Source organism: Thamnophis elegans, chromosome 14 (genome assembly GCF_009769535.1).
Source record: "Thamnophis elegans isolate rThaEle1 chromosome 14, rThaEle1.pri, whole genome shotgun sequence".
In the NCBI taxonomy this organism is placed as follows: Eukaryota; Metazoa; Chordata; class Lepidosauria; order Squamata; family Colubridae; genus Thamnophis; species Thamnophis elegans.
Window position 1 is genome coordinate 26,901,225 of NC_045554.1, and position 20,766 is coordinate 26,921,990.

The 20,766-nt window shown below is 44.4% G+C and overlaps 1 protein-coding gene across 2 annotated transcripts in view; it reads right to left on the reverse strand.

Moving 5' to 3' along the window:
• Window positions 1-20,766, reverse strand: part of CPNE2 (copine 2) — a 135,271-nt gene that overhangs the window by 88,279 nt on the left and 26,226 nt on the right. For both annotated transcript variants that reach the window (XM_032230428.1, XM_032230427.1), the window contains exon 2: window positions 12,368-12,564. In XM_032230428.1, coding sequence (XP_032086319.1) covers window positions 12,368-12,535 — 168 coding nt within the window. In that variant the 5' untranslated portion in view covers window positions 12,536-12,564. The remainder of the gene's footprint in view (window positions 1-12,367; window positions 12,565-20,766) is intronic.

The window sequence follows — 20,766 nt, forward strand, 5'->3', positions numbered from 1 at the left end:
CCAGAGTATCTTCACATAGGCAGTCCTTTCCCTGGTAATGGAGAGGATTGCAATGGGCTGTTTACATAACCGTCTGCTGGATCTTTATTTCTTTAGGAACAAACTGTTACAATACCCCTGGGAAGCCGACAAACACAACAGGAATGTCGTTTCTGCTGTCTCCACTGAGATTTCACAGCAAGGAACGCTACAGAGTGATGCTATTTCTGAAATTGAACCGTGTGTGTATAGCTCACCTAACTTGTAACCTTCTCGTCAATAACTTTCTAATTCCCCTTTTCCCCATCCCCTTATCCAAGTCCCTAGCCACCGTGTCCCTTTCTCTGGCAAATGTCTCTTTTAACTACAGATAGACCTCAACTTATGACTGTAAATGAGCCTCACATTTTCTGTTGAATCAGAATAGGTCCAAATTTGGTGTGGACAGAGAGCGTAACAAAAGAAAGAGGTGTACATAAACGCACCAATGTGCCTACAGCTCCTGTCCTAATGTTCCTTTATATTCGTATCGATTTCATGTATTCAAAATCATGTTTATACTGATATATTTTATCTGATACATGTTTGACAAAAAAAAATAAAGAAGGAAGGAAGGAAGGAAGGAAGGAAGGAAGGAAGGAAGGAAGGAAGGAAAGGAAGAAAAAAGAAAGAAAGACAGACAGACAGAAAGTTCAAAAAGGAGCAGGGGACTGTAAAAAACTAAAAATCCCCCCAAAAATATTTTGCTGTGTTACTACGGGAGGTGCAACTACCATATGAAATGGAGTTTAGTTATCGTATTTTTTGGAATATAATGTTGAAAGAAATGTCCTGTTTCCGAAGAGAAGGCGTGGGAGGAGTAACACGTGGGTATTACCCAGCCTTCTTGCCTATTGGAGACTGAGGTATTAATCTTTTGGAGCCACACCTCCAGACCTCCTCCGACTCTCCCAGATTAACCTCAGTCTCGGCCTGAAAAGGAGTGTTACTCCGTCTCTCCCTTCTTCCCTCCGTCTCTAACTTCCCACAATAAGAAGCACCCTTCCCCCCCCCAAAAGAGGGTGAAAATCTGGGTGCATCTTATACACCAAATACAGCAGTTTTGGCCTACTGACACCCCCCCCCCTTTGCAAAAACAGACACGCAGAGGATTTGGGAGGCTTGCAAAGTGCTCCTGGGGACTGGTGAGGGCAGAATCCGAAAAATACGGTAGATACTAACTCACTGCTGTATCCTTACATTTACCCATTTATTGTCAAGGGCCAAGAAAATCAGGAAATCCATATTCAAATAGATATAAAGGTTTACTGTAAGTAAATGGGCTGTGCCCTTGTGTTTGCCCAAGGCTGGTTCATGCTTTGTCTTGCAGGGAAAACTTTCAGAACTTGGGGTGACAAAGCTGGGCTTGCAATCTTTTTCCACTGCTCCATATTTTGTTTTTCAGCCTCGCAGGATCTTGTTTTATGAAATAAAGAGGGAAGGAGGAGTTCACATCCCCCAACCTGCCTTCAAACATTCTCTTCTTGACATTTCTCCAAAAATCCAGGAAGTGCCAGTCAATCAAATTGGCCAAGCCAACCAGGAAGCCAACCCCAAACTAAAGAAACTGGCATTATTTCATCATATCAATCTGGGCACGTTGACTGAATAGATGCCAGAAACACCTTCAGTGCTGTGGCATGCTGAGCGCTCGGTAGAAAAAAACGCTCTCTTGCTCAACCAGGAGCTCACAGAAGAGTCCATGCTGAAAGGCGTCTTGCTTATACTCTTCCTGTTACTCATTTCAATGCACGCTATGTGGAAATACATAAACATACAAACTGTACACACAGGGAAAGAACGAGAGAAATGGAGCCTGAAAGAACAAAATGCAATTCAAAAGAACTAGTTGTCAATCTGCAAAATGACTTCAGCTGAAGCCAAGCTTACTTCTGCTTCATTTCTTGCCTGCCATTCAAGGGAGAGGGGGGAGAACATGGGGAGAACTTGGGAATGTGGTGCCTCAGCTGGCTACCCATAACATCAGGGGTGGGTTCCTGCCAGTTCTCTCTTCTATAGAAGAGGTTCCACAAATCTACCGTGCCATTTAGAACCAGTTCCAGCTCCCTCCCACCGCCCGTCCACACAACAAGATGAAGAGCGAGAGGAGGAATTCTGGGAATTGAAGTCAACAAATCTTAAAGCTGTCAAGTTTGAACACCCCTGGGGTTTTTTTTCTAAAGGGTTAGGGGTGCCGGGGTCTTGTAACTTGACAGTTTTAAGATTTGCGTGCTTCAAATGCCAGAGTTTCTGAGCCAACATTAAGGTTGCTAAGCAAGATAAGTTAAGTGAGTTTCACCACATTTTACAAGTTGGCCACGCCCACCCAGTCATATGACTACCAAGCAACTCTCACCTGGTCACATGGCCAGCAAGCCACTCCCACCCGGTCATATGGCCAGCAAGCCACTCCCAGAAAGCAGGCCACACCTACAGAAGAGGTTCTAAAAGTTTTTGAAACCCACCACTGCATAATATCTACCACCCGGCGTGAGAACCAAGGTCATGTCAATGGACATCTGTTGAAGTAGAGCAGGAACCTACAACTGGACTGATTGGCCCATGTGACCTGAGAGACAAGGGAGGGAGGTGGGGAGATCTCATTCTTTTAACTATCCCTAATCCCGAGAATTTCCTGGGCTCCACCATGACCACAGTTGGGCACTGCAGCCAAGAAATTAAAAGACACTTGCTCCTGGGAAGGAAGGAAAGCTATGGCAAATCTAGACAGCAGACTAAAAAGCAGAGACCTCACCCTGCCAACAAAAGTACGTATAGTCAAGGCTACAGTTTTCCAAGTTGCAATGGATGGCTGAAAGTTGGACCATAAGGAAGGCTGAGAGCCAAAGAATGGAGGCCTTTGAACTCTGGTGCTGGAGAAGACTCTTGCATTGAGTCCATTGGACTGCAAGGCCATCCAACCAGTCAGTCTTAGAGGAGATCAGCCCTGATTGCTCTTTAGAAGGCCAGATCCTGAAGAGGAAACTCAAATACTTTGGCCACCTAATGAGAAAGAAGGACTCCCTGGAGAAGAGCCTAATGCTGGGAACGATGGAGGGCAAAAGAAGAATGGGACAGCAGAGAATGAGGTGGCTGGATGGAGTCACCGAATGGTTGGCGTGAACTTAAATGGACTCCAGAGGATGGAAGAGGACAGGAAGGCCTGGAGGAACATTGTCCATGGGGTCACAATGGGTCGGACATGATTTCGTAACTAAACAACAAGCGCGGGAATAATTTAGAGCTAGCTTCACGTTTCTAAGTGCCGATGATGTACTCAATAAAGAATCTCTTGAACCTGAACAAAGTGTCAGAGTCCTGACTTCTAGTGCTGCGTAACAGTTCTCAAAGCGTCTCACAACATTCTCACAAAAATCATGCAAATGCTCTCCCCATTCACGCATGATTTTTGGACACTGTGGAGGTCACATGAGGGCCTGGCACATTCTCATGCTTCCCACAGCCTCCCAAAATCATGCCAAGATGTTCTTGACTCTCTGAGAAAGGAATGTTATTTTGACTATATATCTCCGCAACTCCATACAATCCCCCCTCCCAGTTTTCCACAGTAGTAAATGTGGCAGGCCTGAAGGTCCCATGCAAAAGATGGCTTCCAGGCCTGACATACTACACATAACTTCAAGACTTCCAGAGGGAATTTTAATCCCCCAAATCCTACAATCCAGCCTTGTGCATCGTCCAGAGCTCCAACTGAATGCACTGGAGAAGTTCAGAAACGTGATGGGTGCAAAGTCTTTGAATGGGACAACTCACTGCAGCCAACGTGCCTTGGGACAATTTAACAATTCCATTTCATTGTTTAAAATAATTAAAATATTATGGGTCTCTTCTTAAAAGCTTCCAGTACTGAAGCTCCCACAACCTCCGAAGATAATTTATGTTGATTGTTCTCACTGTCAGGAAATTTGTCCTTATTCTCAGGTTTATTTATTTAGCTGGCTTCCCAGCTGGCTTCCAACAAACAAAGTTAATGGGGGAAGCTGCATTCACTTAATGACCTCGTGCTTCACTTAATGATTGCAATAACTTGCTTAACGACCATGGCAAAGAAAGATGTAAAATTGGATGCACTTAATCATCATCTTGCTTAGCAATGGAAGTTCTGGTCTCAGTTACGGTCGTAAGGCGAGGATGACTTATTATTTGCTTGCATCAGTCCCAAATTTATCAAGCTCGGAAGGTAGCGGCGGTTTCGTTTTCTCTTGAAAGCAGCCCTCCCATTACCTCCCGTGACAGCCGACTTACAGTTGGCAACTGCAAATGGCTCCTTTTACTATTTACTCTGAAATCTATCAGCGTTGGCAAAGGGAAAAGGTTAAAACAAAAACTGCCAATGTTTGAAGGCTAGAAATAAGTCTATCTCGCGGGGAGGGAAGGAGGGAGGGAAAGTTGCAGAAAAAAGCGGGGAGGGGGAAAAACAGCTTTCTGCAGAAATTTTTTAAAAAATGGAGAGAAATGTTTGGAAAGGCACAACACAATATGGTAATTTTGCTAAAAATACCGGAAGGTTGGTAGGGAAATGGAACAGCGAGTTACTGCAAGGCAGCTGTCAGAGGAGGAGAAAGCGTAGAAAAGCTCAAGCTATCTTCTCCAAACGGATTCCTACATGATTGTTTGGGAGGGTAGCAATCAAGCAATCAGCTATGTATTAGTAGTAATTACACAGCAGAACTTGGAAACCCGGGAGTGATGGTTGGCTGTGGCTTTTCTGCGCATGGAATGCTATACACTTGCATCTGCAAAAACAAATATTCTTTCTTTCTTTCTTTCTTTCTTTCTTTCTTTCTTTCTTTCTTTCTTTCTTTCTTTCTTTCTTTCCTTACTTACTTACTTACTTACTTTTCTTTGAACCACTCCAGACCTATCTCCACTCCTTCGCAGCAAGCATAGCTACTGATGGAGGTACATCCGGCTCTCGTTATATTCGCCATTTAGATTGCATTGCTATTCCGATCCAAATCATGTGAAGTATTAGTACTGCTTTATAAAACATTAGAGTTAAGGCCACACTTGGAATCCTGCATCCACTTTTGGTCACCGCATTACAAAGAAGATGTTGAGACTTTGGAAAAAGTGCAGAGAAGAACAACGAAGATGATTAAGGGCCTGGAGACTAAAACATACGAAGAACAGTTGCAGAATTTGGGTATGGCTGGGCTAGAGAAAAGAAGACCATTTCTGACATAAGGCAGTCCAATCTCTTCTTGAAAGCCTCCAGAGATGAAGCTCCCACAACTTCCGAAGCAACTTCTGTTCCATTGGTTGATTGTTATCACTGTCAGAAAATTCCTCCTTATTTCCAGTTTGAATCTTTCCTTGATCAATTTCCATCCATTATTCCTTGTCTGGCCTTCAGGTGCCTTGGAAAACAGCTTGACCCCCCTCCTCTCTGCGGCAGCCCCTCAAATATTGGAAGGCTGCTATCCTGTCTCTCCTGGTCCTTCTCTTCACTAGACTAGCCAGACCCAATTCCTGCCACCGTTCATCATGTGTTTTAGCCTCCAGTCCCTTAATCATCCTGGTTGCTCTTCTCTGCACTCTTTCTAGAGTCTCAACATCTTTTTATAGTGTGGTGACTTTTTACTGATTGCACGTGCAATCACTAAAAACCAAAATGGTGGCTGCCCAGCAGAAGCAAGGGAACCAGTTCGGGGTGTGTGGCAGGTCTGGGTCATTGCTGGTTCTGCGACCCAGGCCTGAATTCCACTACCGGTTCAGCCGAACTGGGCCAAACCAGGAGCAACCCACCTGTTGGATTGTTTTTGGAGTTTCTTGTGGTCGGGAAAAAGTTGCACATTTCTGGTCTGTGGCTTAGCATGCAAAGCTAATTAACTAGGGTTAATTAAAGATTGACCACTGTGTTGCCTTGATTGAGGCCACTGCTACTTTAGTTAAAAGGGACAATATGTGAAGGAAGCATTCAGAATATTTCATTTCTTCTTCTTCTTGGGATGAGCCTCCCATGGCGGCAGACTCCGTGTTCTTCCCATTACAAATTCTCTCCAGTTCTTGCTTCCCTTCCTGGTCTCGTGGCATCTCACAGAGAGTCCTTGTTCCTGTCATTCCTCAATGGGTACTTTGTGAAACAGCTGCCTAAAAATATCCCACAAAATATATTCCGTATTTTGCAGAGTATAAGACGCACCTTTTTCCCTCAAAAAAGAGGCTGAAAATCTGGGTGCATCTTATGCACTGAATACAGCATTTTTTTGCCTCCCAAAACCCTGGCCCATCACCAAAATAGCCTTGCATAGCCTTTAGGATGCTTATAGAGTGCTCCTGGGGGCTGGGGAGGACAGAAATGAGCAAAAAATGGGTCATTTTTGCTCAATTCTGCCCCCCCAGCCCCCAGCTCTACAAGCTTCCTTAAAGGCTATTCATGCCCCTTTTTGACAAAAAACAGGCTCGTTTTTGCAAAAAATGGGCCATTTTTGGGAGGTCCTCAGAGTGCAAAAACTTCCTTTTTAATTTGCTTCTTCAAAATCTTGGTGCATCTTATACTCCGGTGCATCTTATACTCCAAAAAATATGGTATACATAAAATAATAATAATAAAGCCTGCATCATAAATGCTCCAGTGCTAAAGCCAGGGGGATCAGAACGCACACCGTGAGGAAGCCCAAAACAGAGACACCACTTGAAAAAGTTGCTCTCTGACTCTCAGACAAACCCTGCCTTTCCTTTCCAGAGAATTAGGTAGGGTCCCTTCTGAGAGCTTTCTCAAATTACTTTTCTGATTTGGACTCGGGTTTCTCTTGTCGGATTGTTTTCTCTTTCTCCTGTCTCCCAGGGTTTTCTGTTCTGACTCAGCTCCCCAAACACACCCAACCCATGGAAGTTAAGGATTCCTTTATTAGGAATCAAAGATTCCTTTATTAGGAATCAAAGATTCTTTTATTAGGAGCACCAGGAGCATTGGCAAAAAGTTTCTTTCTCACCCCTGGCTGGAAGATGAATAGTTGTCTGCCACATCTATTCAACTCTGCCTCTACCTTTTATCCACAGAGCTAGGGTGGGCTTTGCTAGCAACGGTAGCTCTTCCGTCCCAAGGACCAGCCCATAGATTTCCACTGCTCTCCTCTCCTCTGCCTTCTGTGCATCCACACGTCAGGCACTGGATGGAGCTGTTCTTCTTTTCCTCATCAGCCACTTCCAGACATGGGGGCTGTTGACTCTCTATCTGAGGGCTGATGGACGGCCCAGGCTCTGCCTCTGTCTTTCTCTCCGACAGCTCCATTCCCTCTTCCCCCTCGAAGCTCTCAGGTTGCCCTGATGCTGACCCTGACTCCCACGCCTCCTCCTCTGATTCGGCTGCTGGAGGGGCCAGCAACCGACAGGCCACAACAGTTATTCTCACAACCCATTGCATCCTATTCCCTGTTCTATCAATTCTTTACCTCAGTGTTTCTCAACGTCAGCCATTTTAAACTATGTGGACTTCATCTCCCAGAATTCCCTAGGCAAATGGGAGAATCCTGGGAGTTGAATTCCTTGCAGCTTAAAATTGCTGGTGTTGAGAAACATTGCCATACGTTCTCTCTTGGTCTTTGGGAACAAGAGTTGAAATTGCTGATGCCAACTTTCTGGGCTATGCATTCAGAGAGACCAAGTCATTTGAATAATTAAATTGCAATTGAGGTTCTCGGTCACAATCAAGATCCTTCCGTTTTCCCTCAAGTCAGCCTGGCCACTTCAAACTTCTCCAGCTCCTTTGAACCAAAAATGCAGCCTGGTTTCCTGAGGTTTTAAAAGACCCTTCAAATAATGCTTCCCTTGTTCTCAGGGCTTTTTCAAAGCCAGAATAAATATTCTTATCATCTGTACTGCCTGCCACTAATATAAATTGCGATCGTGCTAGGATTAGATAAAGCCGGTAAAGTAGATAGATTTATATGAGGTTTAGAGTCCATAATGCAATTTTTATTAGTGTCTGTACTGTGCTTAGATAAAAACACAGCAAAAATAAAAACACTGCACTGTTTTAAAATATTATGGAACAGGTCTTACATTAGAGACTTGAGCACTACATCACTAAGCATGTATTCAGGTGGTATTTTTTAAAAAGGGGAGATGTGAAGGAACTAATGTAAAAACACTTTTCACCTTCCCTACAATTCTAAAATACATATAAAGGAGAATATTTGTAGTTTGGGATTGAAATGAGAGGTCCTTGGTGCTCTCTGAGATTGTTGGTTTTCTTGCAGACATTTCATTACCAAACTAGGTAACATTATCAATGCCAGTAAGGGATGGGATTTGCAGGAAGGAAGAGGAGAGGGGGGGCTTCTGAGCTTGAGTGTTTCTTGCAGACATTTCATTACCAAACTAGGTAACATCTTCAGTGCTAGAGGGAGTGTGGCTTAAAAAGACGAGGAGGAGGAGGAGGAGGAGGAGGAGGAGGAGGAGGGGAGGAGGAGGAGGAGGAGGAGGGAGGAGGAGGAAGAGGAGGAGGAGGAGACCTGTGGTGTCCTTAGTACTCTCTGAACTTGAATTATTTTCTTGCTGACAAACTCTATTCATTGAAACTGGATTTAATAACAGCATTTGCAAGACAGATTGAGCTGTACATCATTCCCCCGCCCATTACCACCAGAACAAAGTTGCTACCAGATTTGCAAAACTGCTGAAAGTAGCAATACATTTGGCTGCAAGAAACCAAAGTCCACTTAAAATAAAATAAAATAAAAAAGATATCCACAGAGAAATCCCAACAGCTTGTAAATTACAGCTTGGAGCTGGTGAGCAGTACAACTTGTCTTCTCTCGGACTATATTTGCATTGAAAACAATGGTTCCCCCCCCTCCCTATTCTGATTCCTCTCCATCCCATTTTGTGCCATTTTGTCAAAGGGAAAGCAACAGGAACATCTGCCTTGAGAACATTATTAAACAAAGCCCTCGTTAATTTCCACATTCTTTGCTACACAACATGACGACAAGTTCAAAATGACCCTTAAGCAACACAGCCTTCAAAGCAACGACAACCCCTGCCACCATAAGACAAACTTATTTATTATCCTAAAAGGGACGGCTACTCCCCAAAAGCTTAAGGCTGTGATGGCGAACCTATGGCATGCATGCCAGAAGTGGCACCCAGAGCCATTTCTCCACGTATGTCTTTCTTCACCCAATGATTTTCTGGGTTCTGACATGCACATGCTGATTTTTGTGCACACAGGAGCACCGGAAGAGCAGCTCCCTAGCATGCATCCATGCACCGGGAGGCTGAGCTTCTGGTTTCCAGGGCGTGCATGTGCTTCGGCCAGCCGGTCTTCGCGCTTGCAGCATGCCAGAAAACGGAAGAAGACCAGGTGACCAGCACGCATGCGCACACCGGAAATTGGAACCTCAGTCTCCTCAACTGCTCTTCCAGTTTCTGGCGCTCTCATTTCAGCACTTGGGGCCAAAACGTTTCGCTCACACTGGCTTACGGAGTATGTTAGCTTTAAGACATTCCAGGTGTCTTCAATCATTGCTAGCAACTTCAGAGAAGCTGTTAGCTGTTAAGACAATTTGAACCCTCTCTCATCAGAGGTAGGGCATTTTTGGGGGTCTCAAGTGCTGGAGAGCATCTACATGAATAGAATGAATGAGCTGGAAGAGACCTTGGAGGTCTCAAGCAGGGGAACTTATACTATTTCAGATAAGTGGCTGTCCAGTCTCTTGTTAAAATCTCCAGTGATGGAGCGCCCACGATTCTGGTGGCCAGTTGTTCCACTAGTTAATTGTTCGCACTGTTAGGAAATTTCTCCTTAATTCCAGGTTGCTTCTCTCTGGTTAGTTTCCAACCATTGTTCTTGTCTTGTCCTCTTCTCGGTCTTGTGCTTTGGAGAACAGTTTTGACCCCGCTTTCTTCTTGTGGCAGCCCCTCAAAGCAGACATCATAATAACCCAAATTCTTCCGAATTCTGCAGCCAAAATTTATCCTCAGTTTATAATTCCAGTGTTTGAAAACCGGAACAAGCCAGAAGGTGAACTTGTCAGACTCTTTTGCTAAGCAAACTCTGGAGGGGAGATTGCTGGCTTATTTTGCTATCTCCTCTTGACAAGGAGGACCAACTAAGAGCAGCCACAGAAACAAACATCAGTTTGCTTTGCTCATGCATAATGTACTTGTTTTGTGGAGGAAACGTCAAAATCTCTTTCCTAATTTGTCAGGAAAGGAAAAAGTGCTGGAAGATGGTTTTTGCATGCTGCATGCAGTTAATTTTTCTGGTCCCGACTGCAGTTTGAGGGTCTAGGACTACTTGTACCCTTAATTCTAAACAAATTCAGTCTGTTCAAGCAATATATGTTGTTGTTGTTGTTGTTGTTGTTGTTGTTGTTGTTGTTGTTGTTCTTCTTCTCTTCTTCTTCTTCTTCTTCTTCTTCTTCTTCTTCTTCTTCTTCTCTCCTCCTCCTCCTCCTCCTCCTCCTCCTCCTCCTCCTCCTCTTCTTCTTCTTCTTCTTCCATCATCAATCATTGGCAATGATGTTGGCAATCCTATTTTTGTCAACAGCTACATGAAGAAGCACTGCTGAGTTTTGTCCAAACCGCTCCCTTACATTTTTGAAGCCATGAAGTTCTTCTTCTGCCTGGACCTCCTTTGCCTTCAATTTTTCCCTGGAGGATGAAGTGAAGGATGCCATATTTTTCCAGGTGTCGCATCCCATGTCTGAAATATTCTAACGATCGCTTTTTAACGGCTTTGATGATTTCCCTTGGCTTTCACCTCCTCATATCTTATTTTTGTCAACCCAGTTTATATGTAACGGCTGTCTGTAAATCCACATTTCAAAGGCTTCTACTTTCTTCAAGTGGCTTGCTGTCAGCGATCCACTCTCCACTCCGTAGAGCAGGATGCAAAAGATGTAGCATCTGACAAGCCTGATTTTCAGTCTTAGGCTTATGTTGTGACTGCAGAGGATCTTTTTTTCATTTAGAAAAATGCGGTTCAAGCTTTTTCTCTCCTTGTCTTTACTTCACTGATCATGTTTCACGCAAATTTAAACCGAGGTACATCATCCTTTCATCTTTTTCTAGTGGTATTCCTTCTGAATTTATCAGTGGTAAATTAATGGGTTGTTTGCTGACAACCATGATCTTGGTTTTTGAGGTGTTAAGCTTCAAGCCGTATTGTTCAAGTCGTATTGCCACACAAAACAACAACAAGAAGCTACACAAGCTGATCAGGTTTTTAAATGCAACAACTTTAACTGAATTCTTAAGCATATGATCAGAATGGAGCTGAAGACGGCAACTGTGTGCCTCTCTCTTTTTGTGATTTAAATGTTCTCAATTCCTCCATCTTGCCCCCCTGGGCCTCATCCCAGATGAACACAGACAATATTCATACACGGAATGAGCTTTATTTCATTTCCACTCAGATCCACCAATCCTATTTTAGAACTGACCCAGTAAGGACGTATCTTAATTAGATGGCAAAGTGCTGAAGTCTTGAGAGAGATGAAGAGAAGATTACATTTTGGATCAAAGGCCTAAGACAGCCCACAATTATGTTTCTACAAAAAGCCTACAGTGCAAAGTCCTCGAGCAAGAAGGGCTTTTTATTTAAAAAAAATTAATTGGGTTGAGAACAATTAACCAGTGGAACGGCTTGTCTTCAGAAGTTGTGGTGTTCCATCACAGGAGGTTTTTAAGAAGAGATTGGATAACCATTTGTATGAAATGGTGTAAAGTTTCCTGGCTGAGCAGGGGGTTGAACTAGAAGACCTCCAAGGTCCCTTCCAACTCTATTCCATTCCATTCTATTATTATTCTACTCTACTCTACCCTACCCTACCCTACTCTTATTCTATTCTATTCTATTCTATTCTATTCTATTATTATTCTACTCTACTCTACTCTACCCTACCCTACCCTACTCTTATTCTATTCTATTATTATTCTACTCTGCTCTACTCTACTCTACTCTATACTATTCTTATTCTATTCTATTCTGTTCTATAATTATTTTATTCTACTCTACTCACCTCTACTCTATTCTTATTTCTGTTCCATTCCATTCCATCTCATTCTTATTCCATTCTGCATTATATTTCATTCTATTCCATCCTTCTTCTCTTTGACATCCCTTTGGGTACATGAAAAGGAATACCTATCGGACACTAGACGTCAAAGGCATGTTTGTATGGACACAGCCCCCAAAAGCCAAAACTGTCTATCCCTTTGGAAAGAAGGCATCCTATAAACAGGACCCTGCCTCAGCTTTCTGCATCTCCAGCCTCAGCTCCATTGCTGACCCACCTGGTCACTGCATCCCCTACCTGTAAGAATTAAGACTTTCAAGCCCAAGTTAGAAAGACTCGGGACAATCTTTGGGTCTTACCTCTGTCCATTTTTCATTGATTTCCATAAATAAGACACAAAAAGGATCCGATTTTGAAGTCACATCTCTGTCCAAAAGGTTTTGACACACACGGACAGTTTCCACTCTGCAAACACAATTTGGGGTTCCCACCGGCACAGACGGGGTGGGGCTGATGGTGTAGGCCATTGGGTCAGGCAGAAGCAGCTCTTGGCAGTCTGCAGGAGAGAAAGAGGCATGTTAGCAAAAAAAGGGAATGAAAGTAAAATAGGACAAATAAGCCCATTTACTGCAGGTAGTCCTCAACTTACAATAATTTGTTTAGTGACAACAGGACTGAGAAAAATGACGTATAATCATTTTTCGCACTTACAACTGTTGGGGCATCCTCATGGGCATGTAATCAAAATTTAGACATTTGGCAACTTACTCGTGTTTTTGAGGGTTGCAATTGTCCCAGGATCAGCCTTTGCAGAAAAAGCTATGGAGATTCTGAGTCATCCAGGTCAGGGTTGTCCCATAATTAAACATTTTAAACTTTTAGCCATACACCTTGGGATAGACCCCCCCCCCCTTTGAATGGTGTGGGAGTCTGAATGGATTTCCAGAGGAAAAATTGCAGACTACAGGAACCATTTGCACCACTCAGGTGATCCTGAGGACACAGATAAACTTCCAAGTGGCCTCAAGGACCCTCTTAAAGGGATGCAAATGATCAGCTGTCTGCAAGGAATATAAGTCCTTCCATTCTCCACCAACCAGTCAGAGCTAAGAAGCTTCTTGCATGAGAAACGAAATGTCTTCAAACAAAAAAAACAGAAAATCCAGTTGCCTCTTGAAAAAGCACCTTTGGGACAACCATGACCTGGAGGACTGCGAATCGCCATAACATTTAGCTATCCAATTTGGGATGAACACACCCTCCAAATGGTGCAGGAGTATGAATGGATTTCCCGTTAGGTTGCTCTTTAACCTCTACATTTCACCCCTAAAATTCTATTCTCCATTGAGAGGTATGGAAACATTGTCTACCAGTTTATTTTCAGAGTTCTAAAGGAGCTGGAAGATGTCAGAAACACTGCACCACATCTTTCAAAAATCCTGGAGTACCAGGGAACTACCAGAGGACTGAAAAAGAGGTGATGTGATTCCCATCTTCAAAAAAAACACGGGGGGGGGGACAGACCCAGGAAACTACAGACCAATCAGCCTAACATCAATACCCGGGAAAATACTGGAAGTTGTGGTAGCTTCCATCACCGGAGGCTTTACAGAAGAGATTGGGCTGTCATCTGTCAGAAATGGTGTTGGGTCTCTTGCTTGGGTGGGTGGGGGTTTGGACTAGATGACCTACAAGGTCCCTTCCACCCTGTAAATCTGTAAAAACCTCAGAACTACCAGGTCCTCCAGCCTAAAACCACAAACAGCTCTTTTATAGAGAATAACACAGTTGGACCTTGGAGATCTTCTAGACAAGCCCCCTGCTCAAGCAGGAGACCCTATACCAGAGATGGCAAATCTTTTTCGCCTCAGGTGCCAAAAGCACACACACATGCATGCTATTGCACATGCATGCATGCCCACACCCATATTTTAATGCCCCCTGCGCCATGCCCCCTGCGCACACACCACTGCTGCCCTGCGCATGCACGCAGGCTTTCCTGGAGCCTGGGGAGGGTGAAAATAGCCTCCGCACTCTCCTGGAGGCTGGAAATGGCCCATTTTCTGACTTCTGGTGGGCCCAGTAGGTCTGTTTCCCCCTCCCCAGGCTCCAGAGGCTTTCTAGGAGCCTGGGGAGGGCGAAAAACAACCCAACATGCAAACCGGAAGTTTGGGAATGGACTTCCGGGTTGCCCGTTGGGCCGTTTTTCTCCCTCCGGAGGCTTGAGGAGGCTTCCCTGAAGTCTCTGGAGGGAGAAAAAGAGCCCAGTGCGCAAACCAGAAGTCCATTCCCAAACTTCTGGTTTGTGCGTTGGGTTGTTTTTCACCCTCCGGAGGCATCAGGGAAGCCTCTGGAGGGCGAAAAATGGCCGAAAATCAAGGCTGAAAATCAGCTGGCCAGCATGCACATGTGCACTTGAGATGGCAGTGCAACACCTTGCATGCCGTCAGAAATGGCTCCGTGTGCAACCTGTGGCCCGTGTGCCATAGGTTCGCCATCACAGCCCTATACCATTTCAGACAAATGGCTGCCCAGTCTCTTCTTGAAAGCCTCCAGTGATGGAGCACCCACAATTTCTGGAGGCAAGCCCGGTTGATTGTTGCTGTTGATATTCAAGACACCGACTTGGATTCCACATGGCTGAACCTTAAAAACCAACATGCAATTCTCTTTCATTCACAAACAGCCTGAGCATCCCTAAGAAGGCATCTTCACACAAAGTGCAGAGTTTCTGAAAGTTTCCATCTTCATCCTATTAAAGCTGAATTGTTTCATTCCACCACTCCGCTTCTAGGCCTGCCACATCATCATCATCATTCTGCCCACTGAACTGTGACAATCCAATAATGCAGAACCTCCCTGGCTGGTCCAGGGAAGAGACACCAATACTTAAATATGAACACCTATGTTCTCCTTAGCTACATTCCCCCAATACAGGGAGTCCTCGACTTATGACCACAATGGAGCCCAAATTTTGGTTGCTACACGAGACAGCTATCAAGTGAGTTTTTGTGCCATTTTACAACCTCTCTTGCCACTGTTGTTAAGCAAATCACTGCAGCAGTTAGTAACAGGGTTGTTAAGTTGATCTGGCTCCTCTGTTGACTTTGCTTGTCAGAAGGTTTCAAAAGTTGATCGCGTAACCCCTGGACCGTCATAAACATGAGTCAGTGGCCAAGGGCTTGTATTTTGATCCCATGACCATGGGAATGTTGCGATGGTCATAAGTGTGAAAAGGTGAAAAAATAAGTCACTTTTTCAATGCCATTGAAATTTTCAATGGCCTGAGGATTACTTGTATTCAGAGTTATTCCAGTGATCAAGAATTAAGGATTCTTCCTGTGGTAGGGTAACTATTACACTGCATTGGAAGGACAAAACCCGCTTTGATACAAAGACCTTGTCTTCAGAAATGAACAGTGATGAAAGGTTTTGAGCTAGGTGCTCATTATTTTCTGGAGCCGATTTGTTAGTTGTTAAGATTGCAGCACTAGGAAGGTGTGATCTGAAAGAATGGTATGATACAATTACCTCCGTTGTGATGGGATTTTTTTCCCAGAGTGCCGAAACGGGAGAGCACACACACGGGCAAGGGAGCACCACAAAAAAGGAGAGCAGCTCCCTGGGGTGCACACACGTGGGAGCACTGGGAACGGGAAGAGCAGTTCCCTAGTGTGCATGCTGGGAAACTGGCCTTCCGGTTTCCAGCATGCGCAACAGTGACCTGGTCTTCCAGTTTCTGGCACGCAGGCGCGAGCGAAGAGCAGTTGGCCGATGCACACATGCACACCGGGGAGCCGCTCTTCCGGTTTCCAGAACTCCCGCACGCGTGAACACCAATGGCTGGTTTGTGCATGCACACCAGAGAGCTGCTCTTTCGGTTTCCAGAGCTCCCGCGGGTGCGAAGACCAGCGTGCCAGCACACGTGTGCGCCAGAACTCAAAAGAGCAACAGGCGACAGCTGGTCGTGCCTGGAGAAATGGCTCTGTGCGCCACTTCTGGCACATGTGCCATAGGCTCGCCATCACTGTTCTAGGACCGAAGAAGGGGACTGTCAACTTGTAAAGTGTTGCCATGACTATTATCAAGTGGCATAGAGAAGGGAGGAGAATTCCATGCATACTTTTGGCTAGAGTCAGATCTCATATCCGCATGTCCATAACTTGCCGTAGCATCTTGCTGGTGAATGTGAGTTATGACCAAGGCAGAGGGGAGGAGACACAGGGGTAAAGTTCAGATACCATTAAGTATAAATCAGTTTCGACTCAGCAAGAGTACACGCCAGAATGTTGATCCTAATAAATGAATGGATTTCTTTTGAACTTTGTCTCGAAGCTCGTAAATTAATTAGGTCATCTTCTGGGAACTTCACAGGGACTTTCTCTGCCGTGGACCCCGCCTGCTAGAACATCACCCTCCCCAGAGATATGGGTGACTCCCCCCCTCTTCTTGGATTTTGGAAAGCCTTAAGACCTGATTCTGATCCCGGGCCTGTGGATGGTGTATTGGTGGGGCCTCTATCACAGTTTATTGTTACTGTTAATGACTGTTTTCAGTTTGGACTGTCTATTTCAGTTTACTAATTGTAAGTGTTTTAATGGCTTATTTAGATTTTATCAGCCACTCAGAGTCTACTGAAGTGGACAGTATTGGAAGAAAATCTGCAGGAAGGAATATCTGAATTTCCATCCCATTGGTGACTCTCCCTTCTCAAGCTAAGGTTTGTTCAGATATTTGTGAATATCTTAAATTTCCATCCCATTGGTGACTGTCAAGAGTTTGTTGAAAAAATCACATCCAGAAAGCACACAAAGATAACTGATTCATCAGGATTCATTAACTTCTTTATATACATAATAACACATGAATAAATGTACAATACCAACAGCAGATTTTTCCAACGAAGTGGTAGAGAGATACAGGCAAAAAACACAGGCAGGGGAGAGAAGCAATTTCAGTTCAGCAGTCTAGTTTCAGTTTAAATTCTCAGCAGATTAGTTCTGTTGCACAGACTCAGAGCTACATAGGTAAGCCACGCCCAGGCTCCCAGCTCTCTGGCAGGGCTCTCGGTCACCAAATAGTTCCCATTAGCTGACCCAGTTGCCATGCATATACATTGGCTGACATTGTTACCATGTCCTATTTCAGCCAGTCCCCAATGGCTGACCTGTTGCTATGTCCTATTCCCGTTCATGAATATTCTGACATACTCTCCCTTCTCAAGCTAAGGTTTGTTCAGATATTTGTGAATATCTGAATTTCTATCCAATTGGTGACTCTCAAGCTGTTTTGTTTTGACTTTTGGAGCAGAACCCTTGAGTAATTCAGCCTCCAAACACTTTAAGACAGGTTTGCAAAGCAGGAATGTGTTCAGCAACCCTCCGGGGGCAAGTTCTCCCTACACAGGAAACTGTTTTTATAATCCACCAACAAGGAAATACAAGATTATCAGTGTGATGGGTTGCAAATCAACGATTAAAAAACGTATGTTTAAAATAGGCCTGAGTTGCTCTGTTTATAATGGCTAAAAGCAGTGGTGGGTTTCAAAAATTTTTAGAACCTCTTCTGTAGGTGTGGCCTGCTTTGTGGGAGTGGCTTGCCGGCCATGTGACTGGGTGGGAGTGGCTTGCCGGCCATGTGACTGGGTGGGAGTGGCTTCTTTCTTTCTTTTTTTTTTAGACTTATATACCGCTTCATAGGGCTTTCAGCCCTCTCTAAGCGGTTTACAGAGAGTCAGCATATTGCCCCCAACAATCTGGGTCCTCATTTTACCCACCTCGGAAGGATGGAAGGCTGAGTCAACCCCTTGGCAGCCATGTGACTGGGTCGGCGTGGCCAACTTGTAAAATGTGGTGAAACTCACTTAACAACACTCTTGCTTAGCAACCAAAATATTGGCTCCGGAACTCTGGCATTGAAGTGTGCAAGTTTTAAAGCTGTCAAGTTACAAGACCCTTGCACTCCTAACCCTTTAGGGAAAAAAACCCCAGGGGTGTTCAAACTTGACAGCTATAAGACTTGTGGACTTCAACTCCCAGAATTCCTCCTCTCGCTCTTCATCTTGATGATGTGCGGACGGGCGGGGGGAGGGAGCTGGAACCGGTTCTAAACGGCACTGTAGATTTGTGGAACCTCTTCTATAGAAGAGGTTAGAACTGACAGGAACCCACCCCTGGTTAAAAGTAACTGCTAAATGTCAAACCATGACTTCATGTAGCTTTAGTTGCTTTGATCAACTTCCTTATGAAGCTTAACCACAAATACAACACAGAAACTATTCTTCTGAGCCTAACTTTGCTTCTAGTGTTTGCTAACTATTTCCTGCTAGAGTTTAAACACTGACTTGGCTCAGTTGCTCCAGGCTAAAACATTTATTAATATACCCGCTGCTTCATTTCATCCACAGTGGCTATAAGAAATTTAAATTAGTCATCATCCTTATCTTCATTCAAAAGCAAGCCCCATTACATGCAGTCCTCAATTTATGGCCATAATTGAGCCTGGCAATTACAGTTGTAAGTCGTGACAGTCATAAAGTGGGTCACTGCCTGACTGGATCTGTTTTTACAACCTTTCTTATAATGGCTGTAAAGTGAACACCACAATTGTTAACCAAGCTCATTGTTCACGATGGACTAGTTTTTCGCCAGAAATAACAAGTAAATCCCAGTTTACTGCCAAGACATCATAAATCGCAGTCTGCAAATGGCCACAAATGTGGATTGGTTGCTGAACACCCAAAATGCAGTCATGTGACCACAGGGGAAGGCAATGTCAGAACTCTGAAACCAGGTTGTAAGTCCATTGAGGATGATGGTCAGTTGTAACTTGGAACAGTCACTAAGCCACTGGTTGTAAGTCGAGAACTACCTATGTATTGAGGAGGTCTTGTCCACCAAATACCTGTGTTTATGACTACAGTCTTAAGATCATGGCATTTAAGTTTGAAAAAAGCACAGGGCAAAATATATAATGTCATTAATAACAAGCAAATATTACCATGTTACCCATTATTTTTTAAATTATATTCCTCCTTTATATTTTTTTACAAATAATTCAATATTAACACATCTTCCCCCTCTTAGTTTCCCCACAACAACTCTGTAGGGTGGATTGGGCTGTGAGAGGGGAACTGGCACAAAGTTACCCAGCCAGCTTTAATACCTAAAGTGAGACTAGAACTCACAATCTTTTAGGAATTAGCCCAAAGTCGCCCAGAAGGCTTTTATACCTAGATTAGAACTCACAATCTCCTAATGATTAGCCCAAACTCACCCAGCCAGCTTTTGTGGTTAAAGTGGGACTAGAATTCACAATCATTTAGGAATTAGCCCAAAGTCACCCAGAAAGCTTTTATACCTAAAGTGAGACTAGAACTCACAATATCCTAGTGATTAGCCCAATCTCACCCAGCCAGCTTTCATGGTTAAAGTGGGACTAGAACTCACAATCCCCTAGGAATTAGCCCAAAGTCACCCAGACGGCTTTCATGGTTAAAGTGAGACTAGAACTCACAATCCCCTAGGAATTAGCCCAAAGTCACCCAGACGGCTTTCATGGTTAAAGTGAGACTAGAACTCACAATCTCCAAGGAATTAGCCCAAACTCACCCAGCCAGCTTTCATGGTTAAAGTGGGACTAGAACCTTCCAAAGACCCATTAGATCACACAGGGTTGGCCTCCTCCGGGTTCCGTCTACCAGCCAATGCCATCTGGCTACTACCCGGGGGAGGGCCTTCTCTGTGGCAGCTCCGGCCCTTTGGAACGAACTCCCCGCAGAGATTCGGACCCTCACCTCTCTCCAGGCCTTCCGAAAAGCCGTTAAAACCTGGCTGTGTCGGCAGGCCTGGGGTTGATGAGTTCCCTTCCCCTCTTGACCTGTGTGGCTGTTGCCTATTTTAAATGCTTGTATTGTACTTTTGTGTTCCCTTTCCCCCTTGAGTTGTTCGCCGCCCTGAGTCCCGCTGGGAATAGGGCGGCATATAAATAAAACAAATCTCAATCTCTCAATCTCAACTCACAATTCCCTAGGAATTAGCCCAAAGTCACCCAGACAGCTTTCATGGTTAAAGTGAGACTAGAACTCACAATCTCCTAGGAATTAGCCCAAAGTTCACAATCTCCTAGGAATTAGCCCAAAGTCACCCAGGCGGCTTTCATGGTTAAGGGGAGACTAGAACTCAGAGACTCCTGGTGATTAGTCCCAACTCACCCAGCTGGCTTTCATTCCTAAAGCAGAACTTGAACTCGTGGCCTTTTATTTTCTAATCTGCCGCCTGCCGCATCAGACCAAACTGGTATAATATACTCTTCCAATATCCTCTTCACCATCTCTGGATGCACAGTGTGCGGCACACTGAATCCTAAACTGACTACTTCATTTTGCACTATGTGATTTGCGTAGCATGCAAACCCACATTACTAGTGAGAGCAAATTGTATTGAATTCTGTCGAGCCCAGCCTTTGCCTCTTTCAGGCTTTTTTCCCCCTTATTCAAACCATTTTGCAAGATCCGTCACTTATATATGCTGGTCACTTATATATGCTGGGGAAGAGGGGAGGGACCAGGAAGTGCAAAGTTTTGTGGCAACCTGAACACAGGTAGCTGTTTTGGTCTGCCAGACCCTAATCTGGACTTTTGCAAGCCATTTTTTTTCCATCTGGAAGAGAGTCTTGGTTTTGTTAATAAGCAAACACGAACTGGAGAGTAAAAGTTACATAAGGGAAAAAGTGTTGATGTCACCAACCACACACTTAA